This window comes from Salvelinus alpinus, chromosome 19, assembly GCF_045679555.1.
Source record: "Salvelinus alpinus chromosome 19, SLU_Salpinus.1, whole genome shotgun sequence".
NCBI classification, from domain to species: Eukaryota; Metazoa; Chordata; class Actinopteri; order Salmoniformes; family Salmonidae; genus Salvelinus; species Salvelinus alpinus.
The window spans coordinates 52,183,845-52,207,644 of NC_092104.1; the positions used below are offsets into that span (position 1 = coordinate 52,183,845).

Here is a 23,800-nt window from a genome sequence, read left to right on the forward strand (position 1 = left end):
CATAGTTTTTGTGACAAAGTCACATAAGTCGAGAACAAACATAATAGGAGCATCAAGTGAACTTCAACTGGAGGCAAGGCACCTCTCTGCAATAGAAAAACATGCTGGTCGCCACAGTAATTCACCGCATTCAGTGAAGGCATTTCACAGGGCACAAGTTAACACAGTGTCCAAAGGAGGGCCAGAAGTATACAGAATGGTGTCGTCTGCGTAGAGGTGGATCAGAGAATCACCAGCAGCAAGAGCGACATCATTGATGTTTACAGAGACAAGAGTCAGCCCGAGAATTGAACCCTGTGGCACCCCCATAGAGACTGCCAGAGGTCCGGACAACAGGCCCTCCGATTTGACACACTGAACTCTGTCTGAGAAGTAATTGGTGAACCAGGCGAGGCAGTCATTTGAGGAACCAAGGCTGTTGAGTCTGCCGATAAGAATGTGGTGATTGACAGAGTCAAAAGCCTTGGCCAGGTCGATGAATACGGTTGCACAGTATTGTCTTTTATCGATGGCGGTTCTGATATCGTTTAGGACCTTGAGCGTGGCTGAGGTGCACCCATGACCAGCTCGGAAACCAGATTGCATAGCAGAGAAGGTACGGTGGGATTCGAAAAGGTCAGTGATCTGTTTGTTAACTTGGCTTTCGAAGACCTTAGAAAGGCAGGGTAGGATAGATATAGGTCTGTAACATTTTGGGTCTAGAGTGTCTCCCCTTTGAAGAGGGGGATGAACGCGGCAGCTTTCCAATCTTTGGGGATCTCAGACGATACGAAAGAGAGGTTGAACAGGCTAGTAATAGGGGTTGCAACAATTGCGGCGGATAATTTTAGAAAGAGAGGGTCCAGATTGTCTAGCTCAGCTGATTTGTAGGGGTCCAGATTTTGCAACTCTTTCAAAACATCAGCTATCTGGATTTGGGTGAAGGACAAATGGGGGAGGTTTGGGCAAGTTGCTGTGGGGGGTGCGGGCAGTTGACCGGAGTAAGGGTAGCCAGGTGGAAAGCATGGCCAGCCATAGAAAAATGCTTATTGAAATTATTGTGGATTTATCGGTGATGACAGTGTTTCCTAGCCTCAGTGCAGTGGGCAGCTGAGAGGAAGTGCTCTTATTCTCCATGGACTTTACAGTGTCCCAGAACTTTTTGGAGTTTGTGCTACAGGATGCAAATTTCTGTTTAAAAAAGCTAGCCTTTGCTTTCCTAACTGCCTGTGTATATTGGTTCCTAACTTCCCTGAAAAGTTGCATATCGCGAGGGCTATTCAATGCTAATGCAGTACGCCACAGGATGTTTTTGTGCTGGTCAAGGGCAGTCAGGTCTGGAGTGAACCAAGGGCTATATCTGTTCCTGGTTCTAAATGTTTAAACTTTTAAAGAATATCCTGGCATCCTCTCCTGACGGAATGAGGTCAATATCCTTCCAGGATAGCAGGTCGATTAGAAAGGCCTGCTCGCTGAAGTGTTTTAGGGAGCGTTTGACAGTGATGAGGGGTGGTCGTTTGAACGCATACCCATTACGGACGCAGGCAATGAGGCAGTGATCGCTGAGATCCTGGTTGAAGACAGCAGAGGTGTATTTAGAGGGCAGGTTGGTCAGGATGATATCTATGAGGGTGCCTGTGTTTACGGATTTGGGGTTGTACCTGGTAGGTTCATTGATAATTTGTGTGCGATTGAGGGCATATAACTTAGATTGTAGGACGGCCGGGGTGTTAAGCATGTCCTAGTTTAGGGGCAATCAATTCACATATGGTGTCCAGGGCACAGCTGGGGGCAGAAGGTGGTCTATAACAAGCGGCAACGGTGAGAGACTTGTTTCTGGAAAGGTGGATTTTTGGAAGTAGAAGCTCGAATTGTTTGGGCACAGACAATACACAGTATGACAGAACACTGCAGGGTCTCTCTGCAGTAGATTGCAACTACGCCCCCTTTGGCAGTTCTATCTTGTCGGAAAATGTTACAGTTAGGGATGGAAATGTCAGGATTTTTGGTGGCCTTCCTAAGCCAGGATTCAGACACGGCTAGGACATCCGGGTTAGGCCAAACACATCTTATAAAGATTCGAGATACAATACTAATATGCATTACCAAATAAAATTGTTAAGAGTTTTGTCCCTTATAAACAGTACACACACATGCTGAAATACTACGGGTGTTGTTGTGCATAAAAACATTATTTTGTTTTTGATATGCATAAGGCTACCATCTAGGCGAACGTTATATTGGAATGGAATATGCATGGGGCCTCGACTGAAGTATATTATGTGATAAACTTGCATTACAAATACAAACAGATAAAGCTATTTTACTTAGTTAGCTCTTGCAAACACTGATGCAACTTTTCCCCGTGAGTTTGTAAGAGCTCCCTGGCAAAACCATATAAAGTCTATTTTCTCCATGGCAACTAGCTAATCAACCCGGGCATATTTTGTTTTGCGTTTATTTCAAAGAACATATAATTTATTTCCTAATGTGATTGGACACCAGTCAAAGACAGGTGGGAATGACAGTTGGAGATTGGATTGAGATCATTGCTTTGCTGATGCTGATGATGAGTGATCCACATGGGCCCTCACTGGCAGATAGTTTGAAATTGATAAGTAAAGAAGTTTGAATTTGCTAAGTAAAGAAGGTAAGAATCATAATCAACTGAACGATTAAATTATCATACCCCAAGGTGAAATAATATTATCAGTTTCAGGGCTATATTTTCCAACATTAGCTAACGTAAACTCTCTCACTTTTGTACATCGCCTTGGTCCATACAATTGACCTTATTTTAGCGCCTCAAAAACGTAATACTTCCAGATCAACTGTAATGTCAATACCATTGTAAAGCACCATTTCTCCCCTTTCCAACAAAATTACATGACCTCCAAGCTGCCCGTTTCTGCATAATTCAAGAAGGCAATGAGCTCCGTCGGGTCTTTTTAAAGATGGCGGGTAGGGCAGCGAAACTACTGCTTGGTAGTGAGAAGAGGAGATGTGTGGGGAAACTGCTTTTTTTCACTCGATCTGTCCAACTTATCACCTTGTCGCCTCTAAAATGTAAATAAAACACTATAAAGAGTTTATATAATGTGTCATTACATAACTATTTGAAGGTGTGTGTCGAATTTGAATCGGGTTTTTAGGGCGGTGCTAAAGTGATCTTCAGAAGTAAACATTGTCTTTTGAGAGTCATGATCGCTTGCAGTGACGACGCAAAAAATGACTAGGTATCCCCCCTTACCTCCGTCACTGTCCATTTCTTGTTTTTAAACGATGAGAGAAGTGCTACACCTGGTGGAGAGAGATTGTAAGACAGAAATAGTTGCTTTACGTGTGCTGTATGTTACGGCATGACACGTCACGATGTAACGGAGGGTCAGTTTTTTTCAACTTTTCTCCAATACTATAGAGCCATTACCATGTCGATCAACGCTTCAATAGAAACGTAGTTCACACCCCAGATTTTGAAGTCAACACAGTCGCTACAGTCCCATTAGTTTTCTTTGCAGCCTCATTTGAATGTCGCGGTTGCGCACATTTGTACGGAATGTGGTGAGTTTACGTTACTGCTAGCTAGCTACCAGGGGCCGGATTCAACAAAACCTTAAGCCAAGTTGCCATTCCTCAATAAAGTTATTGAAAATGTTCTTAATTTTTTTCATGTTTCTTCCTAATAAAAAAGTTTAAAAGAAATGGGATTCTTGAAGATAATGTTTTAGGATTTCTTCTTGGAAATGTACTTAACTTTAGGACTATGGAAAGCCGTTTGGGTCTTTGCGTGTCAAAAAAGATACACATCAAATAACACTATTTGACTCGTCAAATAAGCACTTAATTTGACGCGTCAAATAACATTATAGAACATTATAGAATGTTGTGTGTACTGGATTTGCACGTGCAAGCCAAGCGCCACCATTACGATCACTGTCAAAGCTGTACAATACTGCGTTGGTAATAAGGCATTATTTGTTCGACCGAATGGGAAAACGTCTGTGAGAGCATTTTAAATTAGATTAGGATCAAACAAGCAAGATTAAAAATGTTTGCAAATATCTTTGATACAGATGTTATTAGAAACTTCTGGGGTAGATAGCTTTAGCTTGGTACCTAGTTAGCGCCAATCCAACCAGCCTGAAAATAATGACCAGTAGAAACTGCAGTCATTTTCAATATTCTTAGCAATGATTTTGGAATCCATGTGAGTAAGTACTTAACCCTGTTGCCCAAAACTAATGTTATAATGATGAAGCCAGCTGGCTGCTATGACTTGACGGGACTGGGTTACACTTAGCTAGCTAGCTATAGCTACTGAAACAGATTATTTTGTTTTGCTATGTCTTCGAGGAAGAACATTGTTTGCGTCTATCAGCTAGCTAGCTTTTTACAAGTTAAATAAAGGTAAAAAATAAATACAAATTACAACAAGCACGTCACTAATGTCAATGCCACATAATTAGATATTTAAGAAACAAGAAATATATTTACAAAGTTCTTAAGAAAACTATGAAAGATTGAGGAATTGCACACTGATGAACTCCTTAATTTTTAAGAACTTCTTACAAAACAAAGTAAGTAAAGTTTTGTGAATCTGGCCCCAGCACTTATAATCTCTAACTTCTGTCCATATGACCCAATAATTTTTATCTGCTTGCTAAATTAACTGAATGTAGATAAAGCAATGATTGTAGTTATTATTATATCATGAGTGATTCATGGGTTTGAATTGTTATTTATTACAATTGGTCAAAGCAGGCCAATTGAAAATGCAATTTTGAGCCTGACAACAAGGAATCCTCAACAAGGTTGGAAAGTGACAGTGAAGATGAGGCCTCAGAGTCTGATGTTCAATAGGTGGACATTGAGGAGGTCCAGGGAGAAGACATGGAAGCCTGAGAGGAAGACAACCAAAGCTTTAGTTTCTATAATTTTACAGATGTTGAAAACGTTTTTTGGGAGACGTGATGGATCATTGGGGATCATTCAATATTCCATCTCTTTTGTTGTTCAGTGAAATCATACCATGTGAAGAGTCAAATCATTTAATTAAAGTTCAATTCGTAACTAAACAGTTTTTATATTTCTATTGGAAGGATTTAATCCTTTGCAATTATGTCTACTTATAATAAGGTAAAAGGTGTATGTTTCTGTCTCCATATGATATGGTAAATATATCCAACGCAAAAAAACATCTACATTTAAATGGAATTAATATTAATTTGCATATATTTCCGTTAGTTCCTACGGAAAGATTCCACAAAATGTGCAACCCTATACGGGACTATAAAAAGGCAGACGTCTTCACGCTTTTTGATGTATTTCAGAACTGCAGTTTACTCTGCTTGGAGCAACAGTGAAGTGGGCAGGGCAGTACAGATTTCTTCTCTGAACATCAGACAGGATGGCATTGTCTCCCTCAATCAGTGCAATGGCTACTGCTATAGGTTTCAGGCTGCTTACCACTCTCTCCCAAAATACATCATCCAGTAGGATCCTCTTGATGGGGCTGTCCATATCGGCAGACTGTGAAATGGCCATTTCTTGGAGACTCCTCCATCTCCAGGAGACTGTCAAACATGATGACAACACCACCCAAATGAGTGTTGCTGGGCAGCTTCAATGTGGTGCTCTTATTCTTTTCACTTTGCTTGGTGAGGTAGATTGCTGCTATTACTTGATGACCTTTCACATACCTAACCATTTCATTGTCTCTCTTGTAGAGTGTATCCCTTGTTTTAGGTGCCAGGATGTCCTTGAGGAGCAGATTCAATGCATGAGCAGCACAGCCAATGGGTGGACTCCTCCACTTTAGACCAAGCAGCCTTCATGTTCGCAGCATTGTCTGTCACCAGTGCAAATACCTTCTGTGGTCCAAGGTCATTGATGACTGCCTTCAGCTCATCTGCAATGTAGAGACCGGTGTGTCTGTTGTCCCTTGTGTCTGTGCCCTTGTAGAATACTGGTTGAGGGGTAGAGAATGTAGTTAATTATTCCTTGCCCACGAACATTCCCCCACCCATCAGAGATGATTGCAATACAGTCTGTTTTCTCTATGATTTGCTTGAACTCTGCATCCAGCAATTGAGTAGATAAAGCATGTCTGGTTTGAGGGTTATATGCTGGGCGAAGAACATTCAGAAATCTCTTCCAATACACATTGCCTGTGAGCATCAGAGGTGAACCAGTTGCATACACAGCTCGAGCAAGACATTCATCAGCATTTCTCTGAAGACGTTCCTCCATTGAGTGAAAAAAACGTCTGATTCCAGGAAGACCATGAGCTGTTGCTATCGATAAGGTGTCTGATTCATCATTTTCACCTCAAATAGAAGTAGAGGGACTTTTGTCAGAGGTTGCTTGTTGTGAGCGCTGAGGGAACTTTATGCACTTGACCAGATGATTCTGCATCCTTGTTGCATTCTTTACATATGATTTGGCACAGTATTTGCAAATGTATACAGCTTTTCCTTCTACATTAGCTGCAGTGAAATGTCTCCACACATCAGATAGTGCCATTAGCATTGTCCTGTAAAGATTACAAAAATGTGTAAAAATGTTATTATTATTTTTTTTTCCATAAACAGATAAATAGTTAAGCAGTTAGATTAAACAACTCATTTGTAAGATAAATGTTTTAAAATGAAACATGTACGGAAACAGGTGAATTAACACTCCTCAGCAGGCTCAAGCAAACTAAAACCCACATGGTAGCAAAAACTAACTAGCAGAAATTGTTAACAAGTTAGAAATGATTTAAACACACTTTGCTGTAGGCTACTATTTACTAGTAAACGAAAAATCATGTATGTCATATAAAATATATTCACCCCACCCAGTACTGTAATCAAAACATATCAGAAAGCATGTAGTCCTTGGCTCAGACAGTGTAGTAGCGTGGGCTCAATAGCATCTCATTGGTGTGCAAGATCTTGAGAATCAGCTGTACATGTGATGGAAGAGTGCACTACACATGTGATGGAAGAATGCGCTGTGCATGCAGAGGGTTGCAATGCCATTGAATTGGGGATAGTTGAACCAAAATATGCCACAATATCTAGAATTGCCTAATTTGTATCTCACTAAAAAGGTTTACTGTTATAAGCGAACTTTTTTTAATGAATTTAAGCAAAATTCCCCAAATTCCTGGGCTTAACTTCCCGTGTAAAATTTCCGGAAGAATTCCAGAAATGTACCGGAAAGTTTCCGACCCTTTGCAACCCTATTCCCGTACCCCTTCAAACATTCAACCTCCAGCTGCGTACCCCCTCTAGCACCAGGGTCAGCACACTCTCAAATGTTTTTTTGCCATCATTGTAAGCCTGCCATACACACACTATACGATACATTTATTAAACATAAGAATGAGTGCGAGTTGTTGTCTCAACCGGCTAGTGGGAAGTGACAAAGAGCTCTTATAGGACCAGGGCACAAATAATAATAATAATTTTGCTCTTTATTTAACCATCTTACATATAAAACCTTATTTGTTCATCGAAAATTGTGAATAACTCACCACAGGTTAATGAGAAGGGTGTGCTTGAAAGGATGCTCATAACTCTGCAATGTTGAGTTGTATTGGAGAGTCTCAGTCTTAAATCATTTTCCACAGTCTGTGCCTGTATTTAGTTTTCATGCTAGTGAGGGCCGAGAATCAACTCTCACATAGGTACATGGTTGCAAATGGCATCAGTGTCTTAACAGTGCGATTTGCCAAGGCAGGCTACTCTGAGCACAGCCCAATCCAGAAATCTGGCAGTGGCTTCTGATTAAATTCAATTTTCACAGAACCGCTTGTTGCAATTTCGATGATTCTCTCTTGTTCAGATATCGGTAAGTGGACTGGAGGCAGGGCATGAAACGGATGACAAATCCAGTTGTTTGTCATCCGTTTCAGGAAAGTACCTGCATAATTGCGCACCCAACTCACTCAGGTGCTTCGCGATATGACATTTGACATTGTTCGTAAGCTTGAGTTCATTTGCACACCAAACAAATCATACAATGATGGAAAGACCTGTGTGTTGTCCTTGTTAATGCAGACAGAGAGGAGCTCCGACTTCTTAATCATAGCCTAAATTTTGTCCTGAACATTGAATATAATTGCAGAGAGCCCCTGTACTCCTAGATTCAGATCATTCAGCTGAGAAAAAAAGTGAGATGCATTAATATAATAAGCACTGTTGAATACATTTGTTGAACTGTATCAGTTTATTCTTATTTTTAATAGGTAATCATATTTAATATGGCAAATTAATGCTAACAAATGAAATTCTCAATTGTGTCTCATATCTCATTCATCAAGCTCATGTATAGCTTCTGTAGTAATAAGAGAAATACTTGAGACATGGAGGAGACGTTGCACATACAATGTAGAGCACTCCTTCATACTTAGATATTTCTGAAATGATCACCTCAGACTAAGATCATTAGTCTAATAAAAGTCTCAAACTTGTGTCAGGAATATATAATTATTTCTCCTTTAAAATAAGAGGCAAGAATGAGCTCAATGTTACACAATGATGAGACCTCCTCTGCTGATCATACTTCTCGAATAGTGCTAAAACGATCATCTCAAATCAACTTCATGTGTCCTATATACACTACCGTTCAAACGTTTGGGGTCACTTAGAAATGTCATTTGTTTATGAAGGCACATTTTTTTGTCCATTAAAATAACATCAAATTAATCAGAAATGCAGTGTAGACATTGTTAATGTTGTAAATGACTATTGTAGGTGGAAACGGCTGATTTTTAATGGAATATCTACCAATGGCATGTTGTGTTAGCTAATCCAAGTTTATCATTTTAAAAGGCTAATTGATCATTAGAAAACCCTTTTACAATTATGTTGGCACAGCTGAAAATGGTTGTTCTGATTAAAGAAGCAATACAACTGGCCTTCTTTAGACTAGTTGAGTATCTGGAGCATCAGCATTTGTGGGTTCGATTACAGGCTCAAAATGGGCAGAAACAAAGACCTTTCTTCTGAAACTCGTCAGTCTATTCTTGTTCTGAAAAATTAGGGCTATTCCATGCGAGAACTTGCCAAAAAACTGAAGATCTCATACAACGCTGTGTACTACTCCCTTCACAGAACAGCACAAACTGTCTCTAACCAGAATAGAAAGAGGAGTGGGAGGCCCCAGTGCACAACTGAGCAAGAGGACAAGTACATTAGTGTCTAGTTTGAGAAACAGACGCCTCACAAGTCCTCAACTGGCAGCTTCATTAAATAGCTCCCGCAAAACACCAGTCTCAACGTCAACAGTGAAGAGGCGACTCCGGGATGCTGGCTTTTTAGGTGAACGGGATGCTGGCTTTGAAAGGTGAACGATGTCTGACAAAAGTGAATAAGTTCGATAGTTTCTCTTCTGAAAAACTATCGAACTTATTCACTTTTGTCAGACATCGTTCACCTTTCACCATCCACTTTCATCTCGCTGTTAAAAAGAAAATCAGGATAGAGAGCAGTCAAGCCGTGATTGGTCCAAAACACTAACCAATTGCATTTCAGTAGACTGCTACAGGCTATGTTCATTGGCTAGAATGTCCCCTTTATACAATTACAGTAAGCGGTTGCGAGAACAAAATGGATTTTGGAGAGCAAACTGGAAAATTGGTGTGAGCGGGAGAAAAGACATCTGTGTGTGGAGTCGGCATGCGTGCAGTCCTTTCTGAGTCTTGACAGACGGTCCTCTGCTTGCTCGACCCCATTTCTTCTCTCTCGACTCAAGTGTTTGCTCACTTTAGCCCGTTCAACTTTTGAATCGGAATTGACACCATAGTATTCCCCATCGCTTATCAGTGCAATTTTGATAGCCAACTAGCTGAAAAGGTTTGAGAGGATTTATTTAATGTTCCCTCGTTAGATTTTAGCTCATCTTGCTCTGGCTAGCATAGTTGTTGATCTTGTTGTTGATGTGCATAACTGAGGGAGAGGCAGCTTACCTTTTCATGTTTGTTTGATCAATAGGTCTGTAAAGTTCCCAAATGTAATAGAACTCAGATGGTATTGACATATTTCCAGAAATCCATTCAGGTATATTTTGTGGCTTTTGGAGAATGTATTCTAATGTTCTAAAATCGTACTATTGCTACTGCCTGTAAACACAGTCCAGTTCAAAGTGAATGATGGCAGGCCCCTGTGGCAAATGGCTTATTTGCATAAAAGCCTACTGTAGCTTTGATTGGCGAAGGCACACCCATCTGCCCTTACTTGATGAGAGAGATGTTTTTTTTTGGTTTTATTTACTGCAGTGTCTTAATTGTCAAAACGCATGGCCATTATTCTTTTTTTATTTTTTTATTCTAATGAGCTGTTGATCATTGCTAGACAACCATTTTCAGGTCTTGCCATAGATTGTCAAGTAGATTTAAGTCAAAACTGTAACTTAGCCACTCAGGAACATTCACTGTCTTCTTGGTAAGCAACTCCTGGGTAGATATGGGTTTGTGTTTTGGGTTATTGTCCTGCTGAAAGGTGAATTAATCTCCCAGGTTTTGGTGGAAAGCAGACTGAACCACATTTTCCTCTAGGATTTTGGCTGTGCTTAGCTCCATTCCATTTTTTATCCTGTCCTTAACAATTACAAGCATACACATAACATGATTCAGCCATCACTATGCTTGAAAATATGGAGAGTGTTACTCAGTAATGTGTTGTATTGGATTTGCCCTAAACATTTTTCTCCTGAATACAAAGTGTTAATTTGCCACATTCTTTGCAGTATTACTTTAGTGCCTTGTTGCAAACATGATGCATGTTTCGTAATATTTGTAAACGCTATTATTGCATACGGAGTGAGTCCATGCTTAATTAATTAGTAAACATTTCTAAAAACATAATTCCAAGTTGACATTATGGAGTATTGTGTAGAGGCCAGTGAGAACAAATCTGAATTTAATCAATTTTAAATTCAGGCTGTAACACAACTAAATGTGGAAAAAGTCGAGGGGTGTGAATACTTTCTGAAGGCACTGTATATATGCACTATTGCAACACTGAGACCTGAATATCACACACGTGTCTTATCGTTGCAAATAATTAATTTAATACAAGTAGTCAGCATGTTCATGACATGACCAAGAGGGCAGAGGACAAAGAAAGGAAAAGAAGAATACTAATTGATACAGGTCTTCCATAATGGATTCATTTAAGTGCTACATAGGAGACAACCAAAGAAAATAAAACATGGAGGCATGATTAATTATAAATAATACAGGCAAGGTATTGTTTTGGTAGAGCCATAGCCCTTCTCTGCTGAATTCATTAGGGGAGAGATACTGTATTTACAGTGTTTCTCACATGGCACCATATTCCCTATAAAATGCAAAAAAAATTAACAGGGCCATCGGCCTCTGGGGTCTCATTTATAACCGTTAAGTGAAATTTTACACTAGATATCTGCGTGCGCTATTTCTGAAACTACTGCGCATGTACAAAAACATTGAGATTCATAAACTTGGCGCACGTCACACACACACACACGTTTCCCTTTATAAATCAGACTTGTCTTAAAACCGCGCGTTTACAAGCATTATAACTCCGCCGAATAACGTCCATTATTCACATTTTACGGTGACAATAATGCTATTATTTTTTGTTTACTTTGGAAGTATTGGAATTAGGCCAAGACAGTATATCTAAAAGGAAATATCAAAGGCAAACTTGATCAAATGTCTTTGGTGTTGGCATTTTTATATATTTGTGTGATATTTGCTGTATTTGACCGTTTCTGAAACACAAAAACAATTGCAAATTGTTGTGGACCTGTTAACAGATCGTTTGAATTCAATGTTTTGCATGTACTTTTTCACCAAACCTAAATATGCTGCACTGCCCGAGAATTCGAAACACAGTCTACTCTGATTTTTTCCCCCAACTACAGTAGGTCAACTGTCTGTTCGCCTGTTCAATTCTACTGTATGTTATAAACCGCACTCCCTTCGGGTGCATAGAGCAAAAAACATTGAAATTATAATAGCCTATCTAATAGTCCCAATGAAATGAAAGATGTGCATGTTAATTTGTTGTATCGCTACTTCAGGAATATGAACTCATGGCCAGAAAAGGTGCAATGGTTATGATATATGTATTACGTTTCTAAATTAAAATATTGTCTAGGCTACTCCAGAAGTTTTACATTACAGTATTCAGACGTAGCCTTCAAACGTCAATGTAAAAGCTGAACCGTCTGTTCTACGGTTAAACTGTGCTTGGATCGGATCGCACAGGGCAAAATACTGTTAGTTTATCGATTTACTGCTGTGAAGTGGGTCAAATTAAATGAGATGGGACGAATGGTATCTCATGCTAACTTGTTGTTAGGCCAATAGGCTATTTTGTAAGTATGAAACCATCACAGTCAGAAAAGGTGAGGAATTTATTCTGCAATGATCATGGAAATGAAATGAATAAGAAATATATAATTATTTTAGAATACAAAGAAAATAGATTTTCGCTCTTCTCACTAACAGCAAATTATTGCAACTTGTTATTATATTTTAGCTACACGTTTTTTGTTATGAGGAAGTCATATTTCCCATTTGCACAGGGCTATTAGGGTACTTTTGCATTATTGCAATACAATACTTCAACCACTAGAAACTGTACGAATGCATGGTCTAAAGTTTGCGGGAGAATAAAACACATTCTCACGTCAAGTGCAGTTTTTACAAATGCCAACTTTTCTGTGGAAACTGGTACATGCTAATTTTGGGGCATATTTTGTGAGTATGCAACTTTATAAAATGAGGCTCCTGGTCAAAAGTAGTGCACTACATACACCTTAGCCAAATACATTTAAACTCCGTTTTTAATAAATCCTGATATTTAATCCTCGTAAAAATTCCGTATTAGGTCAGTTAGGATCACCACTTTATTTTAATAATGTGAAATGTCAGAATAATAGTAGAGATTTATTTCAGCTTTTATTTATTTCATCACATTCCCAGTGGGTCAGAAGTTTACATACACTCAATTAGCATTTGGTAGCATTGCCTTTAAATTGTTTAACTTGGGTCAAACGTTTCGGGTAGCCTTCCACAAGCTTCCCACAATAAATTGGGTGAATTTTGGCCCATTCCTCCTGACAGAGCTGGTGTAACTGAGTCAGGTTTCTAGGTCTCCTTGCTCGCACACGCTTTTTCAGTTCTGCCCATGTAACAGTATAACTTTAGTACGTCCCCTCGCCCCGACACGGGCGCGAACCAGGGACCCTCTGCACACATCAACAACTGACACCCACGAAGCGTCGTTACCCATCGCTCCACAAAAGCCGCGGCCCTTGCAGAGCAAGGTGCAACACTACTTCTAGGTTTCAGAGCAAGTGACGTAACTGATTGAAACGCTAGTAGCGCGTACCCGCTAACTAGCTAGCCATTTCACATCCGTTACACTCACCCCCCTTTCAACCTCCTCCATTTCCGCAGCAACCAGTGATCCGGGTCAACAGCATCAATGTAACAGTATAACTTTAAACCGTCCCCTCGCCCCGAAACGGGCGCGAACCAGGGACCCTCTGCACACATCAAAAACGGTCGCCCACGAAGCATCGTTACCCATCGCTCCACAAAGGCCACGGCCCTTGCAGAGCAAGGGGAAACCCTACTTCAGGTCTCAGAGCAAGTGACGTAACCGATTGAAATGCTATTAGCGCGTACCCGCTAACTAGCTAGCCATTTCACATCCGTTACACCCACAAATGTTCTATAGGATTGAGGTCAGGACTTTGTGATGGCCACTCCAATACCTTTCGCACCAAAGTACGTTCATCTCCAGGAGTCAGAACGCGTCTCCTTCCTGCGCGGTGTGACGGCTGCGTGGTCCCATGGTGTTTGTGGTGTTTATACTTTACTATTATTGTACTATTGATCTACAGCAGATATGTACAGTTTCAGACCAATATATTGGCACCCTTGCACTTTTAAATAATTCCCCATTTCTTCTCAAATAAGTTGAAATTGAAAAAAACTGTCTCCACACTATTGGATTTTCAACATTGCAGAACCAAATATATTTTTGTGAACTTTATTTCCTCAGTTAAAATTGTAAACTTAAGACAAATGGCATGGACAAAATTGGCACCCCGGAGCTCGTACTTGGTTGCACAGCCTTCGGCCAAGATAACTGCCACAAATACTTCTTGTAGCCATCAATGATCTTGTTGCATTTTTCTAATGGCAATTTGGCCCACTCTGCAGCAGCAAACTGCTATAATTCTTCAATGTTTGAAGGGTGCCCTCCGCCAACTGCTGTTTTCAGCTTTCACCATAGGTTATGGGTGGGATATAGATCTGGACTCGTCACTGGCCACTCAAGAAAAGTCCAGCGTTTCTTCTTGAACCATTCCAGGGTGCTTTGTGTGTGTTTGGGGTTGTCGTCCTGTTGGAAGACCCACAATCTTCAACAGTTTTTTGGCACTGGGTTGGACATTGCATTCCAAAACACATTGATAATCTGAAGATTTGCACACATTCAAGGCCCCCAGTACCAGGGGCAGCAAAGCAACCCCACAGTATTATCGAACCTCACCCGTAATTAATTGCTTCATTTGGTCATTGGTAGACATAGGAAGACCCCACTGCTGAAGGAGACAAGAAAGCGTGATTTAACTTTTTAAAAACCCACCTAAACAAGCCAAAAATCCAGGGAAAAATGTTCTGAAGACAATACAGATCAGTGTTAACTGACACCCTCCCTACAATCAAACATGGGGAGGTCTGGTAATTCTGTTGGGTTGCTTTGTTGCATCTGGTACTGCGGGCCTTGAAAGTGCACAAGGCATCATGAAATCAGCAGATTGTTAGGTGTTTTGTAGTCCAATGTTCAACCCAGTGTCCAAGAACTGGGTCTCCATTGAAGGTTGTGCGTCTTCCAGCAGCACAACTCCAGAGATTTTTAAAAAAGCACCCAGGAATTGTGAACTGGACTGTTCTTGAATGGCGAGTGAAGTGGCCAGATCTGAATAATATCCAAAACCTATGGCAGGATCTGACAGCAGCATTTCACACTGTGAGAAATTTTACAGCATGTCACAATCAGAACACAAATCAGAATGATTGAGAAGTATTCACCTAATTTTCAAATGCTTTTAAAACAAAGAAGCAAAAACGTGGAAACTATGGATATAACTTCCTCCGCGCTCACGCAATATCATAATTCATATGCGCGCCACTAGAAATCCTTGCATTAGCATGTTTCTGTTCGCAGATACATCCGGAAAAAATACACCTTAATGGCCTGCTAATGTTCCTGGAGCTTGTAGGCTAAACTGCAGAGAAAACCCCCATAACTGATCCAAATGGTTGCCCAGTTATGGGGCTGGATGCAGTTATTTTGAAATGAATATGCATTCAAAACACCAGGCTTTTGAGCGGTTATTCAAATGACAAAATGTTTTAACCATTATTTAACTAGGCAAATCAGTTAAGAACAAATTCTTATTTACAATGACGGCCTAAACCGGCCAAACCCGGACGACGCTGGGCCAATTGTGTGCCGCCCTATGGGACTCCCAACCACGGCCGGTTGTTATACAGCCTGGATTCGAACCAGGGTGTCTGGAGTGACGCCTGTAGCACTGAGATAGTGCCTTAGACCGGTGCGCCACTCAGGAGCCCTAGACTAGAGATTTGTACCCACTTAACAATAATAACATTCTTCATTACGTTGTGTTGTTGCAGCCTAGGTAGGATACATTTCTTGTCCCTAAAAAACTGAAATAGGGTAGCTTTTCGAGCTGGTACCTGGGGACTGGGAGGGAGCGTACATAGTGTAAGGCTACCTATGACTTCGTTATCTGATAAACTTTTTCTGCTGTGTAAATTGACTGGATATATCCACTGCAGTATTAAGCCTAACAATGAGCTTATGAATTATGGGCTAATATGCTTCTAACTTGAATAGGCTATAGGCTACATCTCGAGCCGGTCTGTCTTTGTTCTGTTTTACAAGTATACACCTGGCCTCTCTGCTGCCACCGCTATTCCTCTTAAAATCTTCTGGAGTCCCAGGAAAAGCCAGACTACAAAAGCTTGTTGGACACTTAATTCAACTGATTTTCCTTAGCTTTCTAATAACCTATTGAACAAGAAATGCAGCTTACTTGCTGAATGTAAAATAGGCTACAGCATTAAGAACGAGCGGGGCGTTGGCGAGAAGCTCATATTTTCCTCTAGTTGGCTAATCTTAACACTGGGCTACATACATCCTGACAAAAGACATACATGAGTGGCCTGCTAATGTACCTTTCTGGACCTTCTAAACTTTTGAGAATAGACCCAAACGGTTGCATAGTCGGTCCTAGGCTGTAAGCCTAAGAAGTTATTTCGGCCTGAAACAAACATGGACGTTTGAGCGCTTATTCAAATTAGCCTACATCACTACAGTTTACAGCCTATGGACAATAATTGTGTACTCACTCGATTTTCACTGTTGTAGCCCAGGTATAATAATTGTCTTGTCTAAAAACGTAGGCCTAATCAATAGCGAAGCTTTGCATGCCCTGCGACCAGAGCACAGCCTGGATCTGCCATTTCATAATCTGTTAACTTTTTTTCTTGCACTTTGAATGGTAAATATTTAGCCTATAACCCTAATATTTAGCTAATGAATGGCCTAATATCTAGCTTCTTACTTCGGCTACACATCACTAGCCTCTCTCGTCCAGCTGTTCCCATGCACAACAGGTTATTGCAGGGGTAGGCAGCAGTTTGGGGGACAACATCAGCATTGATTCATATGCCTCCAAACACACACACACTTGCAGTCATTGCTTTGATCAAATATGAATTGAGGAAAACAGTCTAACAATAAGACAATATGCATTTACATTGCAACCAACCCTTGCTCAATACACTTGAATGTAAGAGGATGTATTTTCATGCCCAAACAGGGAGTCAACACATTCAGCACATCGATTAAGAAGAAAATCTAAATGATTTATTTCCTAATGTTATTCACCTCAGTGGAAGTGCCTGCAAGGGGCACAATGCGCAAATAAGGCTAAGACTTAAGTCCATAGGAAGGTTCAAATGTACAGTTGAAGTCTGAAGTTTACATACACTCAGGTTGGAGTCATTAAAACTCGTTTTTCAACCACTCCACAAACTTCTTGTTAACAGACTATAGTTTTGGCAAGTCGGTTAGGACATCTACTTTGTGCATGACACAAGTAATTTTTCAAACATTTGTTTACAGACATATTATTTCACTTATAATTCACTGTATCACAATTCCAGTGGGTCAGAAGTTTACATACACTTAAGTTGACTGTGCCTTACACAGCTTGGAAAATTCCAGAAAATTATGTCATGGCTTTAGAAGCTTCTGATAGGCTAATTGACATTATTTGAGTCAATTGGAGGTGTACCTGTGGATGTATTTCAAGGCCTACCTTCAAACTCAGTGCCTCTTCGCAAAATCAAAATAAATCAGGCAAGACCTCAGAAAAAAAATGGTACACCTCCAGAAGTCTGGTTCATCCTTGGGAGCAATTTCCAAACGCCTGAAGGTACCACGTTCATCTGTACCAGCAATAGTACGCAAGTATAAACACCATGGGACCACGTCATACAGCTCAGGAAGAAGACGCGTTCTGTCTCCTAGAGATGAATGTACTTTGGTGCGAAAAGTGCAAATCAATCCCAGAACAACAGCAAAGGACATTGTGAAGATGCTGGAGGAAACGGGTACAAAAGTATCTATATCCACAGTAAAACGAGTCATATATCGACATAACCTGAAAGGCCGCTCAGCAAAGAAGCCACTGCTCCAAAACCGCCATAAAAAAGCCAGATTACGGTTTGCAACTGCACATGGGGACAAAGATTGTACTTTTTGGAGAAATGTCCTCTGGTCTGAGGAAACAAAAATAGAACTGTTTGGCCATAATGACCATCATTATGTTTGGAGGAAAAAGGGGGAGGCTTGCAAGCCAGAGAACACCATCGCAACCATGAAGCACGGGGGTGGCAGCATCACGTTGTGGGGGTGCTTTGCTGCAGGAGGGACTGGTGCACTTCACAAAATAGATGGCATCATGAGGTAGGAAAATTATGTGGATATATTGAAGCAACATCTCAAGACATCAGTCAGGAAGTTAAAGCTTCATCGCAAATGGGTCTTCCAAATGGACAATGACCCCAAGCATACTTCCAAAGTTGTGGCAAAATGGCTTAAGGACAACAAAGTCAAGGTATTGGAGTGGCCATCACAAAGCCCTGACCTCAATCCTATAGAACATTTGTGGGCAGAACTGAAAAAGCATGTGTGAGCAAGGAGGCCTACAAACCTGACTCTGTTACACCAGCTCTGTCAGGAGAAATGGGCCAAAATTCACCCAATTTATTGTGGAAGGCTACCCGAAACGTTTGGCCCATGTTAAACACTTTAAAGGCAATGCTACCAAATACTAATTGAGTGTATGTAAACTTCTGACCCACTGGGAATGTGATGAAAGAAATAAAAGCTGAAATAAATCTCTACTATTATTCTGACATTTCACATTCTTAAAATAAAGTGGTGATCCTAACTGACCGAAGAGGGAATTTTTGCTAGGATTAAATGTCAGGAATTGTGAAAAACTGAGTTTAAATGTATTTGGCTAAGGTGTATGTAAACGTTTTACTTCAACTGTATACAGTCCCAGTCAAATGTTTGGACACACATACTCATTCAAGGGTTTTTCTTCATTTTTACCATTTTCTACAATGTAGAATCACAATGAAGACATAAAAACTATGAAATAACACATATAGTCATGTAGTAACCCCAACAAAAAAAAGTATTAAACAAAACAAAATATATTTTATATTTGAGATTCTTCAAAGTAGCCACCATTTTCCTTGAGGACAGCTTTGCACAATCTTGGCATTCTCTCAACCAGCTTCATAGTAATCTGGAATGCATTTTAATTAACACGTGTGCCTTGTTCAAAGTTAATTTGTGTTATTTCTTTCCATCTTAATGCGTTTGAGCCTATCAGTTGTGTTGTGACAAGGTTGGGGTGGTATACAGAAGCTAGCCCTATTTGGTAAAAGACCAAGTCCATATTATGGGAAGAACAGCTTAAATAAGTAAAGAGAAACGACAGTCCATCAGTACTTTAAGACATGAAGAACAGTCATTCAGGAACATTTCAAGCACTTTGAAAGTTTATTCAAGTGCAGTCGCAAAAACCATCAAGCGCTATGATGAAACTGGCTCTCATGAGGACCACCACAGGAAAGGAAGACCCAGAGTTATCCTCTGCAGCAGAGGATAAGTTCATTGGCGTTACCAGCCTTAGAAATTGCAGCCCAAATAAATGCTTCAGAGTTCAAGTAACAGACACATCTCAACATCAACTGTTCAGAGAGTGCGTGAAGCAGGCCTTCATGGTCAAATTGCTGCAAAGAAACCACTACTAAAGGGCACCAATAAGAAGACTTGCTTGGGCAAGAAACACTAGCAATGGACATTAGACCGGTGGAAATCTGTCCTTTGGTCTGATAAGTCAAAATGTGATATGTTTGGTTCCAACCGCCGTATCTTTGTGGGACGTAGAGTAGATGAACGGATGATCTCCGCATAGGTAGTTCCCACCGTGAAGCATGGAGGTGTTGTGATGGTGCTTTGCTGGTGACACTGTCAGTGATTTATTTAGAATTCATGGCACACTTAACCAGCATGGCTACCACAGCATTCTGCAGCGATACGCCATCCCATCTGTTGTGCGCTTAGTGGGACTATCATTTGATTTTCAACAGGACAATGACCCAACACACCTCCAGGCTGTGTAAGGGCAATTTGACCAAGAAGGAGAGTGATGGATGGAGCGCTGCATCAGATGATGAAGCACTCCAGTGAAGGAAAAGCAGCCAACAAGTGCTCAGCATGTGGCTACTCTTTCAAGACTGTTGGAAAAACATCCCATGTGAAGCTGGTTGAGAGAATGCCAAGTGTGCAAAGTCATCAAGGCAAAGGGTGGCTACTTTAAATAATCTAAAATATAACAAATATTTTGATTTGTTTAACACTTTTTTGGTTACTACATGATTCCATATGTGTTATTTCATAGTTTTGATGTCTTCACTATTATTCTACAATGTTGAAAATAGTACAAATAAAGAAAAACCCTTGAATGAGTAGGTGTGTCCAAACTTTTGACTGGTACTGTACATTTGAAAATGTTTAAACATTTTAAGATATTATACCATACATACAAGTAACAAATAATCAAGTACTGTAGTAGAAAACCTACATTGCATTTTTTATCAGTCTTGTTTAGTGTTCTCTAAGCTCTTGACCCTGTGGTCTGAGAGTCCATGTTAGCCATAAATAAGACTTTACATACATAAATATACACTACTAGACCAAAAGTATGTGAACACCTGCTTGTCAAACATCTCATTCCAAAATCATCAGCATTAAAATTGAGTTGCTCCCCCCTTTGCTGCTATAACAGCATCCACTCTTCTGGGAAGGCTTTCCACTAGATGTTGGAACATTGCTGTAGAGATTTGCTTCCATTAAACTACAAGAGCATTAGTGAGGTCCGGCCTGGCTCGCAGATGGTGTTCCAATTCATCCCAGAGGTGTTCGATGGGGTTGAGGTCAGGGCTCTGTGCAAGCCATTCAAGTTCTTCCACACCGATCTCGACAAACCATTTCGAAGCACAGAATCCTCTAGAATGTCATTGTATGCTGTAGCGTTAAGACTTCCCTTCACTGGAACTAAGGGGCATAGCCCGAACCGTGAAAAACAGCCCCAGACCATTATTCCGCCTCCACCAAACTTTACAGTTGGCACTATGCATTTTGGAAGGTAGCGCTCTCCTGGCATCCGCCAAACCCAGATTCACCCATCGGACTGCCAGATGGTAAAGCATGATTCATCACTCCAGAGAACACATTTCCACTGCTCCAGTGTCCAATGGCGGCGAGCTTTAGACCACTCCAGCCAATCGCTTGGCATCGCACATGGTGATCTTAGGCTTGTGTGTGGCTGCTCGGCCATGGAAACCCATTTCATGAAGCTCCCGACAAACAGTTCTTGTGCTGACTTTGCTTCCAGAGGTAGTTTGGAATTCAGTAGTGAGTATTGCAACTGAGGACAGGCTATTTGAACCAACTCCATATTAATGCCCATGATTTTGTAATGGGATGTTCAACGAGCAGGTGTGCACATACTTTTGGGCATTGTGTATTTTAGAACATGTATGTATATAGAACCTATGTACAAATTATGCACATGCTTTAAATTACTATTGCACATTACGTAATAAAGTTGACTGTTGCTGATATCTAGATTGAAGCAGAGCAGCTTCAAGGTACAACAGCAGTAATCTCAGCGAACTACTGGAGCTAAACAGGAGACCCTCACACTTCCACTGAGGTCCCTCTCCCTCCCCCCTGGACCACTTACCACCCAGTGGGTGAACAACCCAAGTCTAAGCCTAGTTCTTCTGTCTGCTTTAGAGAACCATATTGTTCAACTGACAGAATCATCAAACATCAGGCTTCATGATCAAAAATAAGGGTTTCTTTGTGAAATAAATACAATTTGTAGCATTGTTAAAAAGGTAAAGGAATAAGAATCAAATGAAATAAAAACGAGTGAGATTAAAACATCACCGTGGACATCCAGGACAAGCAGCTTGTAAAAATTTGAAATAATAACAGAAAATAATATTTTTGTGATTTTCCTCTTCTTTTTTACGAAAATATAAGGATTTTTTTATTCTTTGCAGTTGTTCATGAAAAAAATATATAGTGCCAACAAGGCCTCTTTTCAATATATCTACAGTACAATAGTCTTGCAAGTGAGTTCTTTAAAAAAAATCCTAGTTTTAGCGTGTTAATTTACATAAAAATGCCTCTACAGTCATTGGCTTAAAAAAAATGTTAGAATAAACAATACAAAAGGAGATATAAATAAATGCTACTGAGAGTCTTGTAAATGTGTCTTTTCCTCTATGGCCAGTTTCACTACTTCAGCCAACTTCAAGCGATCCACTTTGTCAGAGAAGGCCCGTCCTACAATGGAGACCAAAGAAAGAAATGTTGACTAGAACCAGATTTTAGGGAAATTCCACTCTTTTTCAACATCATTTTCATCTCCAGCACCATCCAACAACAACACATTTCAAAACGTTGTTTTTCTATGTTTTGTAATCAAACAGATTGAAGATAAGTGTTTACCGATGACATCATCCGGAGACACTGATGCCATCATCTGCTGTGCATCATGTGATTTTAACCAAGAGCAGGTAAAGGTTACTAACTGAGGAATTAGAATTTTATGCTGAAAAAAGGTAGAACTTCCCTTTAATTATGGGATTTCCTCCACAGAAATTAGTGTTGATGTACAGTGCCTTCAGAAAGTATTCAGACCCCTAGATTTCTTCCACTTTGCTGTAATGTAACAATCTACACACAAAAAGTTTTTAAATGTTTGCCCAGAAATACTTTATTTACTTAAGTATCATACCCTTTGCTATGAGACTTGAAATTGAGCTCAGGTGCATCCTGTTTCCATTGCTTATCCTTGAGATTTTTCAACAACTTCATTGGAGTTCACCTGTGGTACATTCAATTGATTGGACATGATTTGGAAAGGCACACACCGGTCTATATAAAGGTCCCACAGTTGACAGTCCGTAGAGCTCCGAGACAGGATTGTGTCGAGGCACAGATCTGGGGAAGGGTACCAAAAAATATCTGCACCATTGAAGGTCCCCAAGAAAACAGTGGCTCCATCATTCTTAAAAACGGAAGAAGTTTGGAACCACCAAGACTCTTCCTAGAACTGGCCGCCCGGCAAAACTGAGCAATCGAGGGCGAAGGGCCTTGGTCAGGGAGATGATCAAGAACCCGATGGTCACTCTGATACAGCTCCAGAATTCCTCTGTGGAGATTGGAGAACCTTCCAGAAGGACAACCATCTCTGCAGCACTCCACCAATCAGGCCTTTATGGTAGAGCGGCCAGGCGGAAGCTACTCCTCAGTAAAAAGGCACACGAGAGCCTGCTTGGAGTTTTCCAAAAGGAACTAAAGACCCTCAGACCATGAGAAACAACGATTCTCTGATCTGATGAAACCAAGATTGAACTCTTTGGCATGAACGCCAAGCGTCATGTCTGGAAGAAACCTGGCTCCATCCCTATGGTGAAGCATGGTGGTGGCAGCATCATCCTGTGGGGATGTTTTTCAGCGGCAGTGACTGGGAGACTAGTCCGGATCGAGAGAAAGAAGAAACGGAGCAAAGTAAAGATAGATCCTTGATGAAAACCTGCTACAGAGCGCACAGGACCTCAGACTGGGGCGAAGGTTCACCTTCCAATAGGACAATGACCCTAAGCACACAGCCAAGACAACACAGGAGTGGCTTCGGGACAAGTTTCTGAATGTCCTTGAGTGGCCCAGCCAGAGCTCAGACTTTAACCCGATTGAACATCTCTGGAGACCTGAAAATAGCTGTGCAGCAACGCTCCCCATCCAACCTGACAGAGCTTGAGAGGATCTGCAGAGAAGAATGGGAGAAACTCCCCAAATACCGGTGTGCCAAGCTTGTACCATCATACCCAGACTCAAGGCTGTAATTACTGCCAAAGGTGCTTCAACAAAATACTGAGTAAAGGGTCTGAATACTTATGTAAATGTGATATCAGTTTTAAAAAATATATAAATTCTTGAACATTTCTAAAAACCTGTTTTTGCTCTGTCATTACGGGGTATTGTGTATAGATTGATGAGGGAAAAAAACTATTTAACCAATTTTAGAATAAGGCTGTAACCTAAAACAATTGGGAAAAAGTCAAGGGGTCTGAATA

General features: G+C 40.6%; 1 protein-coding gene across 2 annotated transcripts in view; it reads right to left on the reverse strand.

The window, feature by feature from the left end:
• Positions 1–21,659: 21,659 nt before the first annotated feature.
• Positions 21,660–23,800, reverse strand: part of LOC139545809 (MAP kinase-activated protein kinase 5-like) — a 23,379-nt gene continuing 21,238 nt past the window's right edge. For both annotated transcript variants that reach the window (XM_071354012.1, XM_071354011.1), the window contains exon 14: positions 21,660–22,004. In XM_071354012.1, the coding sequence (XP_071210113.1) occupies positions 21,910–22,004 (95 nt within the window). In that variant the 3' untranslated portion in view covers positions 21,660–21,909. The remainder of the gene's footprint in view (positions 22,005–23,800) is intronic.